The 12,883-nt window shown below is 37.0% G+C and overlaps 1 protein-coding gene across 5 annotated transcripts in view; it reads left to right on the forward strand.

Annotated features, from left to right (window-relative positions):
- The window catches only part of SH3KBP1 (SH3 domain containing kinase binding protein 1), a 238,498-nt gene that overhangs the window by 129,298 nt on the left and 96,317 nt on the right, over positions 1–12,883 (forward strand). For 4 of the 5 annotated variants that reach the window (XM_074858676.1, XM_074858679.1, XM_074858677.1 and 1 more), the window contains 2 exons: positions 2,987–3,110; positions 8,437–8,511. In XM_074858676.1, coding sequence (XP_074714777.1) covers positions 2,987–3,110; positions 8,437–8,511 — 199 coding nt within the window. The remainder of the gene's footprint in view (positions 1–2,986; positions 3,111–8,436; positions 8,512–12,883) is intronic. The other variant, XM_074858678.1, reaches the window with a different exon arrangement.

The following is a 12,883-nucleotide window of genomic DNA, read 5'->3' on the forward strand; positions in this document are numbered from 1 at the left end:
CTAAACATATGAAGTGGAGTAATGAAGTATCTTCAGTCACTTTTCTGTATGTTGTTGCTCTTCAAATGTGGTGTGACAGCAGTACTGGCGGCCTAAGGGCTTGGCAAGATGAGAATGTGCCATGCCTCTCCGAAAGGCAGTGAACAGGTATAACACACTGAAAATACATCTTAAAAATACCTCTAGCTGTAGCCACTTATATTTGGCAGATTGGAAAGATGATTCTTCTAACTTAAAACCAAAAACTTCATTTTCAGGCTGAACTTACAATTGGTGTGTCGGATATTATGAATAGTAGAACTTTTTTTCTGGCATAGGGACACAGACTGCTGAATGAAATCCTCCCCATTTTAGATTGTTCGGTTCAGCACATGAATGCTGAGCATAAATCAGGACCTAGATGTATAAATTCTGAAAGCACTTTGTTATAATAATGTACTATGAGAATTTTACTGAGTGCTTGTATCTCCAGATGGATTACCCCCATAAATAATGGATTTTCATTTGTAAGGTTTTATTGGCTGGGAATTATTGCAACGTTTCAAACCATATGGTAATGGATAGCCCCAATTTGGGATAGCTAAATCCTGGGGGTATTTTAGTGTCTTAGTTTATTGTACGGATTAATCTCTAGCTGGTGTGTTTTGAGACTTAAAGGTATGTAGCATGTAGCAATAGTGTTTAAAAATACTTAAAGGTGTTGATGCTTTTAATGAAAATTTCCTAATAAATCTTCGGGAGGCCCAGTTTGACCTGAACCTCTGATGTGTTGCTAACATGATTCTGCATTTTCTTGTGGAAAAAAAATCTGGGTTTTGCTTTAGATTTCTCTGAATTTGTAAAATTATTGAATGACATGGTATTTTCCGTTAATTAGTTCTTGCATCAGCTGAAGTCTTGCAATAAGCTAATGAATGCTGTGAGTGTATTCACATTCAGTTTAGATTTACCTGTCTAAAGATCTTTGAATATTTGTATTTCTATACATGTATATAGAGATCCATACATAAATATGCCACATAAAGAGTGCTAATGTCAACTTGTAAGAAAAGTGTGAAGTAAGCAGGAGAAAGTTACTTGAGGGAAAGATGGAAATGAGTGATACTGGTCACCTTATTTCTGTCAAGTAATCTGAGCATCTTGCAAAGCAGGGATCTTGGGAACTGTGTAATTCCCCTGTGGTTAATCTTCTGGTCAATCATCTAATGCAGTTATGGTTTAATGTTTAGCTCTAATCAATAGAGTCACCTGGGAATGCTGCATTAGAAATATTGAAGTATTTTATAGCTCAAAGATTCTTGGCCATGTTGTATATTTTCTGTATAATTATAGATCGTATATAGGTATTTAGAGATATAATTTGTAGAGTCTACTAAGTGTGTGTCATGCAGTTTCAGTTTTCTATATGGTTTTTAATTTGTGTGGAGAGAAGAAAAGGAAATACTACCTTTTAGAGACTTTGATACTATAATGTGAAAAACCTGCACTGAAGTGATTGAGTGATTTGTATGTATTCTATCCTCTGAAGTAGCAACAAGATAATAGCCATTGTTCCCAGAATTGTTCTTGACTTCACTAATACTACTGATGCATTGGGTAGGAGAGGGTAAGTTTTGTCATGGGCAGATACTAAGATTAAATGAAAGTAGCTCTGCTGGTCTGAACTGCTTTCAAATTAAAACAAAAAATCAACCCAGAGGGAGAAGAAATGTGCTAAAAGGGTTGAAGATGGAGAGAAAGCACAGGAAACACTTCTGAAGTAACGACAGTTTTCTTTGTAGTAAAATTGTACATGTAACTAAGTTGAAAAAAAATCTACCATTCCTCTATAGTTTGAGGAAATATTTGCTTGTGTTATTAAGAGATTTGTTTTCTATGGATAAGTGATATGAAACAGACTTCTATAATAATTAACTAGTGCCATTTAAGATGTGGGGTTGTTTTTTAACAGTAAATGTGAACACCCTCAACTTGTAAAGTTAGCTTTCTATTTTCCTAATTTTTGTTGGGGGGCAGGAAGGAGATGGGTTAAACATTACTGGAGACTGATGTGTCACTGACTGACACTGTCCTCCTCTGACATTTTTTTGGTGTAGTGTCTGACAGATGAAAAATATTTATCTGTTAAGCATGTGTTTAGCTGATGCATATAAGAAGTAATTTCTTGCTGTCCCATTACAACCTAAAGGCATCTGGTTTCTAGTGCTGTCATTTCACTGCCTGACACTGCTGTTCAATCCTGAATGGGTTATAAAGGAGGGAGTTGGTAATTTTTAAGTACTATTTTCTCTTGAGATAGGGCTAGGAAGTATCTCTCCTCCTTCTGACCGTATCATTATTATGTATTTCAGTAGCTCTTTGTAAATCTAGAGTCAAATATGCATTAGTACCATTCTTTGTTCTCTGTAGATTTCTTACCTTTAATGATGTTGCAACATTCTTAATTTTTAAAACAGAGAATTTCTCATTTTGATGGGGAAGGCAGAAATACCCACATGATTTATATTAAGATACCTAGTTTAGACTCTCTGAATAGCCCTTTGCAGGCATACTCTTTTGCCATTGATTACTTAGGGAATTTAAACTCTTATAGTCTGCAAATCACATCCATTAAGAAGATGGTCATGAATAGGAGCAGAGTGTTTTCTGAAAATTTAGTGATTGAACTGATATTCATAAAAATTGAAATGTAGAGACACCATGTGCTCTCTAGTTGTTCTTTTATCGTTTTATTTAATGCTCATCCATGCTTCTGACTGCTGTCAGCACTGCTGACATTTACAGATGGGTCCAAGCACCTTTCTTGTTTTTACTTAAAAAAAAAAAATGTTCTGGCTTGGAGCCTATGCCATGTGCTCCTTACCTGAAATTAATACAAACTGCTCAAAATCATTACTGTCACTGTTATTGAAAATCAAGTACATAATGTAACTCTGTAAAGTGTTGCTTATGTTAAAACCCCTTTTTTATTTTTGTCTTGGTGCAGGTGGAAGAGGGCTGGTGGGAAGGTATACTCAATGGAAAGACTGGCATGTTTCCTTCCAACTTCATAAAGGAACTGTCTGATTCTGATGATGTTGGAGTAACACAGGAAGAGCAAGTAAAGCCAAGTAAGGAAAAAATATTATCCATGTTCTGTATATATGTCTGTGTCTTTACCCCCAAACACATTGATAAGGTAGTGCATTCTTACCTCTTGCTTGGAAGTGTTTTTGAATGCCATGTTCATAATTTATGCTGTGAAAGGGTCGGATGATGATGATAAGTGTGTACTTGCAATGCTACCTGAGTTGTAATATTGGCAACGCTCCCTGAGCTGTGTTAAGACTTGCCAAGCTGCAACAGATCAAGAAGAGAGAAGGCAATGATGATTACCAGATTTGTATTTCAAAATGAATTACAAGCGTTTTTCTGTTTTTAGATGTGGAAACTGAGCAAAGTAACCAAACATCTACAAAGTGGCTGTGCTTATTTAAACGAGGGATTAAAGTGCCATGCCTTCTATAATGACTCCAGTAGATTTAAGGATTCATAATTATTGGTGTGGGACATGCGGCACTTTTTCCCTCCAGGTGCTGAGCATGTTACTATCACCTCCGTCACCCACTGCCCCAGCAGCCAAAGGGAAAAAGGCCAGAACTGGGACATGGACTTTGTTCTCTCACTTACAGTGGGCCAGTACTGCTGCAGGTGAAAAGCATGTTTGGTAACTAAGTTTGCAATAGTATAAGCATGGTAGTGGGTTGTCCTATTTATAACATCCCTTGGAGAATAACGTGAACCAAAAGTATGCTGTTATATGAAATGGACACTTGTTGGTCTTCATGTTTTTTCTGTTCTTCAGATATTCTTTTTATTTCTTAATTCAGTGGTCAATTCTGAATCGTTAGTGAAAAGGAAAAAAGTCAATTGTATTTACATATCTCAGGCTAATTCCACAATATTTGCCGAGGTCTTTCTATTTTCAGCAGTGCAGATACTCAGTAATGAGATCTCTGACCAAGCAAAAGTTAAAGGACTTCCAAGATCTTTGTAAGCTTATTTCAGCTGAAATTTACCAAAGCCTTTATAGTTCATTCTGTCAGTAAGAGGTAGAAGGTTATAATACTTTCTCTTTTTTTCCTTTTTTTCTCTCATTTTTTCCATTTAAGGCAAATTTGTCATCTTTATTCCATCCCACAGAAATAAGATCCTAAAAACCTGACTTCTGCATTGATGAAAATTTTTCATACTGTTTTTGTAATGGAGTACCTATTCGTGTATAGTGGTACTGGTGACCTAGTCTTGTTGTCAGTGCTGCTAAAGATATTTACAGGTAATGTTCCTTCAGACTGGAATGAAAATCTTAAGGAAGTTAACAATTTTAGTGTGATGGAAAGGAAAAAAGGGCATTAAGTGAAGTTGCATATTTCAGTGAGATTGCAAACTGCTTTCTATAACCTGTGTATGCTACCGTGAATTTTGTTCATTATAAATACAGTGAGTCTTGGAAGAACAAATTGTGTAGATGTAGTTTCAGCTCTGGATTCTGTAGTGTTTGTTACTCTGTAAATGAACAAGGTAAGTGATACTGTTCAGGATGAAATAACCCAATTTTATCCATATGAATGCATGAATACTGCTTCCTCAGGTAATTTACTGTATAATAAGCATCCTTAAAATGTCTTTTAACAAAAACATACACTGGTGTGTGTAAAAGCAGCCACAAAGCATTAGCTTGTTTCATCAGCATCCATAATGGCACATGCTTAGTTCAAACTCAGTTTTGTGTGCTGGTTCTGACTGTCAGTAGAACCTAAAATATGTGATACTTGTATTGAGAAGATATTGGAAACACAGATATCACTTTTGTCTCTTTAACCAAATTGAAGATGACTATAGTTGAGAGATGAGTTTTCTTCTTTCTGTGTGTAATCTACATCTTTGGAGGTGCTTTGTGGCTAGCTAAGATGATGTGTTATCAGGAGCTATTTTCTAAATAGCAAAGTATCTATAAAACAAAAGAACACTGTAAACCTCCTCGGAGAGAGACAGGGACTCAAGGAATGTTGAGATTCTTATGGGGGTTTTACTGCTTTTTTATTTATTTCTCTTAAAGTAAACTCATCAATTTAAGAACTGCATTTCCCTAGCAGTATTATGGGAAATACTCATCAACTCAGTTCTTTCTGTATGGTTTATATAATTGTTACAGGTGTTGATCTCTAACACATGATGGTTTATGAGGCTCTATTCAGGTACACTGGCTATCTGGATTTGAAAATCTCCGTAATGAGACTGCAAAAATTTCAGCAAATTTATATGGCTGACTAGGAATGATAATCTCATTTCAAGTATCTGTGCTTAGTCTTAAAACATAGCAAAAAAAACCCCTGAACAAGTAAACCCTGGAAGATTTGGACATCAGGCTAACATTACTGTTGAAATGCTCTGAATAACATCTCAAGGGTACACATTCATGCCTCTAGATCAACTCTTTCCTCTGTGGATGACAAGGTATGGCAGCACTTCAAAGCTGCAATAGCTCCTTTTTGTTTCTCTGGAAACATTGTTTGAATATGTCTGTATCACAGGACTTCGTAAGGCAGAAACCTTGAATATGAAATCTAGGTTATTAAGTTAGCACTCAAGTGCAAGGGGCTGTACCTGCGCATTGAACTAGAACCCTGGGTGGTCACTGAGGTTCCACACAGCTTCTGGAGTGGCCTAGAAAGGCTTGGGGTGTGGCTCTGCAATCTTGAGCAGCAACCTTGAACTCTTCAGCCAAGCTTGTAAAATGGATAAGGTAATACTTGGCAGGTTTACTGTGAGACTTGGGAAAGAAGCATGGGATCTTTGGAGAAGGGGCACTGTGTAAACACAAGAGTATTTTTGAGTTAATAGTTAAATTTAATGCTTTGGTGAAACTCAGCTAGCTTGATCTTTTAATCACATTTTACTGACCCTCTCTAAAGAGAGCCTTTTTGGAAGGGCAAATGTAAGTTTTGGTTAACTCAAAGTGAAAGACATACAGAAGAGAAAAACGATATAACTTGGCTTTTTAGGAATAAGGTTAATAAAAATGCATATTTCTCTATCCTTCGTTATGACCTACACAGGCCCAATGGGGAGAAAGGTGTTGTCTGATTTTACTGGTTTTGTTGTGTCCATGTAAATTTTATGGCAGATCAGAGTAAATGGCCAGAAGGAATTGTCTTAGTTTCTTGTCACGCTCTGCCATAGAGTAACCTCAGAAGTTTCTTCAGCACAAAAAGCCCCTTTTTTGCAAATGTCTGGGACTAGTTTTGGAAGTGCCCAAATATTTCTGAATACTGAGAGTGGGACTTAACTTCAAAGGGTTGGGAACCTGTGCTTCCCTTCAGATGGTGGGTGCTCAGAAGATTGGAAAGTGAGACTGTTACAAGATCAAAAGGTTTGGGGGTTTGTTTGTTTGTTTTTAAAGTATTTGTCCCAACTGTAAGGTGACTGCCAAATTTTTTGTCTTCAAAGGCACATTTCAGAATGTAAGTATGGACAGGATCAGGTGGCCTTAGAGTAAACAAGAGTTCCTTGTTCTTTAAAACATCCTCTTAAATTAAAACATCTATTTTCTTTGACTGACTGTTACAGCATAAACAGGAAGTATACATTATGATTTTATTACTGTATTAAATGGATACATGAATTATCATATTACTTTCTAGATTTCTCAGATATGTAGTATTAATTTTAAGAATATTTTCAATACCACTGTTATTACAGTCTGTTGAGAAGCAAAAAGTTTTCATGTAGTCAAATAAATCGTATCTGAGAGAGTCACAATATTAAGGAGATGATTTTAGTATGTTCCTGGCATTTAGAGGTGGCCTTTTATACCTTGCTGTCTCTTGTATGTGTCTGTTCAGGAATTGCTAGGCCTGTCAATCAACTATTTTTAGAACCTGTTAGTGATGGCCACTGAGAAGTCATGTCTGCTGGAGTTAGAACTGATGATAGACTGATCAGCTGATAGTTCAGTCAGGCAACCTCCTGTATTTTGAGTTCTTAAAACTTCAGATGTCCATTACTGTCTCTGGCTTTCCTCAATGTCATGAGGCTTAACATAACTTTCTCTTAGCAATTTCTTAATTGTTCTTTGACTGTTTTAATAGCATTCTTTTAATGGTATTTTGTAAAAACAAGGTGGAAAGATGGATTTGTGGCTTTTTTGCTTCCTCATTGTGTAAAAATAAGGCAAGGAAAAACTTTTGTTATTAATTAAACTGCAAGAACAAAACAAAAAACCAGCTTTTTACAATACATAAATGAGTATAGGTTTTTATTTTCTGAAAGTCCAACAGAATGATATGCAGGGGAAAAAAAATACACATTTTAGGTACCAAAATGGGTGTGATGCTATGTTGGGACAATTCACATGTAGTAGCTATTTTGCTATAAAATTTTACTGAAGACATTAATTTTTATGATGGTATACCTAGGTAAGACTGGCAACAAGCTAACACTGGTATATTCTTGGGCTTGCCTGGGTACCTTGGGTTAAAAAAAAAAAAACAACACAGAAAACACTTCAGCTGCTCATGCCTTTACCTTCACTTGAATTTCATATCATAAATGTCAGAGCATGAGTTATCTTGCTATCAAAGAAAAAAAACCCAAGAAATTAATGGTTTTGATAATAAAAATGTTATGTTAAAGATCTAAGATGAGAAGTGGAATTTGTTGGGGGGGGGTTGTTATTTTATTGTTTTCTTTTTTTAATTTTAGTATTTTGTTTTTGTTAATGTGTGCCAAGTCAAACACATGATTAAGCTATTGGCTGAAAAAACTGGTTTATTGAGGTTTTAGTGTCCTATCCCTTCAACTAAGCATTGTTTAAGACCAGTTCCATGTCCAAAATGTTTCTAATAAGTCATCTTGGAAAGATGCAGTATTTCTGATGCTCACAGGATCCTGGCATATTAAAGAAATGTGAGTATTTCATTGCCCTGTTTGGATGTCAGCTGTGTTTGTTCGAGTGCACTACATTTGCATCAAGAGTGTTGAGCCACTGTGAGTACATCATTGGAGTAATAATTTTTTTCAGGCTTCCCCTGTGCTATGTGAGGAGGCTGAATAAGACAGACAAATAATTTCATTTGCAAGTCTTGCAACTTGATGGACAACAGACAAAACCTAAGAAAAATGCATTCTGTTGGACATTGTAAAGAACAGCTTTAGCAAAAACATGAGATTCTTTTATCTGACATACATGCAGTAAGAAGATTTTAACTTCATGTACAATCAGATACTTTTGTTAATATTCTCGTTGTTTTGCTAATGAGGCTTTAAAAATGCTAGTGACTGAAAATACAGATTAAAACTTCTTCCTTTCCCTTCTTTTTACCATCATTCGATCTCTTCACCCCCACCCTGCCCCTTCTCTTTTTTTTCGTCTTTCCTTCTCTTGCCTGCTGTCAGGAAAATCTGCCTTTGAAGGGACAATTCTGTACAGAGTGGCACCGGCAAAGATTGACAGCTACAGACGCTATAACAGTGAGTGTGTTTCAAAATCAACAAGCAATAGCTTTAGTCCTCTGTATTTGTTTGATTTATCTACACTTGTAAAATGTGCCACTGCTACTCACTTACGGCTACTCTACATGCATATATGTCTGTAAGCTAAAGTCAGTTTGCTGCTGATGAACTGCCTAGCCTTAATGCGATGAGAATGCACTCCTTCCTTCTGTGCATGTGTATGTTAATTGTCCATATAAGGTATGTGTGTAAGCCCACAATAAATTGTAAATTACATTGGATGTTTGGGTCTCAACTATGGATTGAAATTAAGCCCATTTAGTCTCATCATTTTTGCCACCTGAAACATGAAGACTGTTGATAATAACCTCAAATCTTTGAATTAAAAGTCCTGCTCTAAAAATAAAAGTTCCCATTGTGATTGCTGAATTCATAAAATATGCTTTGCTTTTCTTAAAGAACATTGTGAGTTTTGGGTTTTTGTTTGGGGTTTTTTTTGTTGTTGTTGGGGTTTTTTGGGGTTTCTTTTTTGTTTTTTAAAATTTACTGCATGCTCTTCCTTTGGCATTCTGTCTTTGACAGCTATTACTCACAGCATTTTGGCTGATACATTTTTTCTGCCAAAGAGGGTAAAAGATATAAAGCTACTTTAATTTCATGTTCAGGTTTTTGCCTTCTGCATTTTGGAAGCAGGGAACATGCTGCTTTTCATAACGCTTTTACTACCCTGTTAAGACAGGATGTAACCATCAGATGCCAGACAGAGGAAGCAAGGAAGACAGAAATCTGTCCTTCCACCTGCTTCCTCATCGAGAAATCTAGCAGAAAGAGATCCTACTGAGTCACATTCAGTGTGACTAAGTACAAAGTGTTCAGTCCTGTCCTCCGGTGAGCAGGATGTTGTGCTAACTTTGGCATCTGCTTTCGTCCCAGACAGTTTTCTCTTGAGAAGATCCGAGCTGTGCTGCCCTTCTTCCTCCTTCCTGGGTGGGGGGTGTTTGCTCTTCTACTGCTGAGGACTTCCGTCTTATGCATGTTCACGGCAAAGGATGAAGCAGTTGAAGTGGTAGTCTTCTATTCTGATAACTTGCACTTACACTCTTCTTTTTTTAAACAAAAGCTGATCTTTTTTTAAACAAAAATCTTTGTGAATGTGTGCAGCTGTGAGTATTTCCTCATGGAGAATTATCTCCCTGTCTACCAGAATTCATCTCTTTTCTGCAGCTCTTCTCAAGATTCCAGCTAAGCTCTTGCTCTGGCTGGAGCAGACCATGTGGCTGGTGGTTTTCACATTTTTCTGCTGCTTCTCACCTTATAGTCTTCATGACTGCTTGTGCATCAGTCAAATTACATGCTTCTTGCAGAGTTCTTAGACCATCATGTCCTCGAACCCACCTATCTGATGAGCATAGTAAGGATTTATGAAGTAAATCTCCAGTATGCTTGACTTCTGACTTTAAGGTCTAGCTTCAAATCAGATGCAAGGTCTGCCTTTGGAGACTTTAATTTCACAACATTAATCTTTCTGGGCAGTGTTGCCCTAACATTACCTTTCACAGTTTTCCAGAAACCTGCTCTCTGTGCCCAGTCAATTTTCCATTAAGAGTCAAATGGCCCTTCTCCTTTTATCGAGTCATTTAGGGTGAGCCTAAGTGAAGTCAGGAAGAATTCAGTCACTTTCCAGTTGTGCTAGAGCTCTGCATTTAGTTCTCCTTGTTAATAATACTGGCCTGTGATTGTGTCATATCATAAAAAATAAATGTCATCAAACTGATTTGACAGAGTGCAGGATTGGATAGCTGTCTACAGGTATGCTTAATAATCAGCTGGAAGAAGACAGCTTTACCCACAGTAGATTGTCTCATGTTGCTCTGGGCAAACACCCATCTAAACTTTATTTTTAAAGCTGACAAAAGAGGTCTTGTTTAATACTACCTCCTTTGGCATTTGATTGAGACTTGCATTTTGTTTCATGCTGCAGAGATATTTTGCTTTCTGTGTAAAACTGAATCTCAGAAGATCAGGTGTCCAGCTACATTTGTGGCCTATTTGTTGCTTACTGGGTTCAGAACTGAGACTGAAGTGGGCGATACGCAAAACCAGGTCATCCAGGAAAGTTTTAAACAAAATGAGAGTTGGCATTGTTGATACTATCAGAGATGTTATCTCCTAAATTAACAAACAAAAAAGAGGGTTCCTTTTTCTTCCTGCTACATCTAATTGGCAGCTCACTTCCTGCGTACTCGTGTTCTTCCCAAACAGGCCTACCGAAGGGGTGGCCAGCTCCTTCCATTTTTTTATCTGACCTGTGGTCCTTATTTTTAGACAAATATCCATACACTTGTATCTTCAGTGAAAATCATTTGGAGGCATTCCACAGAATTATTTTCATTTAGGGATGTCTGTTTAAAACAACCCACAGCTGCTCTTATTTCAGCTTTCTGATTCCTCTATAAATTAAGCTCAGTTCATAGCTTTAGATTACTTATGCCCAAAGGGTGCTTGGGTTCACCTGTACCACATTGCATGAAGTGTTGCTCAACTTCTGAAGCAAGCTTAGAGCTTTTACTTTACAAACATATGCTTAGTGCTAAATACTTTTGTTTTGAAAGCTATTTTGCGACTGCTGTGTTTAAGAGAAATTTTCTTACTTGACCAAGGCCTGTAATAGCTAAACGCTGTTGAGTTAGTGTGTAGGTGCTTCTAGAGATACCTTCCACTGAAATATGCAAGATTGTCTCCTGCATAAACACCCAGCCTTGCCTTCATACGCTGACATGGCTTTTTTGGTCATTAGGTATGCCAGGCTTTGCTCAGTGATAATTCCAACTCTTTGGCATTCTGCTCATCAACCTGCTGTCAGAAAATCTTTGCTACTGTGTATGCTGGGCCAAGAGAGACACACAGCAACAGAAAGTTACTTATTGTTTTGTTGATCACAGCCCTCTTCTCTCTCATCCTGCAACTTTCCTGCACCTCCACAAAAAATGCTTCTTGGATTTCTATTTTTTTTTTTTTATTTTTACTGGTTTAATTTCTCTTTCTTCCTTCGCTTTCTTTTTCTTCGAAGATGCTATAACTGAGGAACAGGGCAGATACCATGCTTGATTTGACAAATATTTGCCTCTCTTTCCTTATGTGTGGATCCACAATGCTGTCAGTAATAGATATTAGATATAATGGAAGAAGATGAGACAGGATCGTTGAAACAGAAATATTCGTGAGTAACCTTAATTGTGTTTTCTATTGCTTCACCACTTTTTTTGTTTGTTTTTTTTTTTTTACCCTCCCCCTAATCTTTGAGGAACTATGGCTGGTGATAGTTCCAAGAAATCAATATGGTTGATGTATTTATGACATTATTAACCCCTTTTAAGTGTCTGAATGTGAGTGAAGTTAAATGAGAAACCCAAATGTGATTTTAGCAGTTCTGAAGAGAAGACAGTTACAATTTTTTATTTCACCTCAACTTCTTATAACTTGCTTACAAAGAAGAGCATATAATAAATGCACAGCTGCTACAATGAAAAATAACATCTGAGAAGGAACAATGCTAAAGTTGGGTGAGGGAAATTTTTATGATTAAAAATAAGCATCCTGTTTTCTGGAGAATGAATGTACCCTTTGGGCAAGGGATTGGGGGTGATGGGTGGAAGAGTATGTTGATTGGGGTGAAACACATTAAATCCTTCTGTTGATTTGAACTTCCACTACCGAGTGGTTTTCCATGAGTCTCACAATAGACTGGTTTTTGGTGAGTGGCAGGTAAAGAACCCTTTTGGCTGTGGTTGCTTACCCGTCCTTTCACGTGTAATAACGTGTTCCTGTACTTGGTGAGAACAAGGGTGGTGAAAAATAGTTCCAAAATAAAGACAACAATGGTACAGTTGTAGAGCTCCTGAATGAATGAATGATTGTTTCTACTCACTCTTCCAGTACTCGGGGAAGTGGCTGGGGATGAGATGAAGCCACCAACTTCCGTATTGATGGCTCTGTATTCATGCTGCAGAGGATGCTTGCGCTGCATTGCCCTTAATGCATGCTGCTATGTGGTGCTGGACACCGCTCCCCTTTTCCCTGCATGATTTCTTGTGCAAGTGTAAAAATCTTGGGGCTGTTTCTTATGTGGCAAGAACTGTTGTGCTAAGGAGAAAGAACATGCTGAAAGGAAATGACAAAATGTTTAGATTACACGACTACATTTCTTCAAGGAATATAACTGAGAATAATAAATAATGACTAATATTGAGATAGTCTGCCTCAGCCATTTGTACATGTATAACTACTCTTGGTAAAGAAGCATAAATTTGTTTTTTGAAAGCATGAATTTATTAACCTTTAAACTATGAAGAATCAACACAGCTTTGTTCTACAGTAATATTTAAAATCA

Source organism: Strix uralensis, chromosome 2, assembly GCF_047716275.1.
Source record: "Strix uralensis isolate ZFMK-TIS-50842 chromosome 2, bStrUra1, whole genome shotgun sequence".
Classification (NCBI taxonomy): domain Eukaryota; kingdom Metazoa; phylum Chordata; class Aves; order Strigiformes; family Strigidae; genus Strix; species Strix uralensis.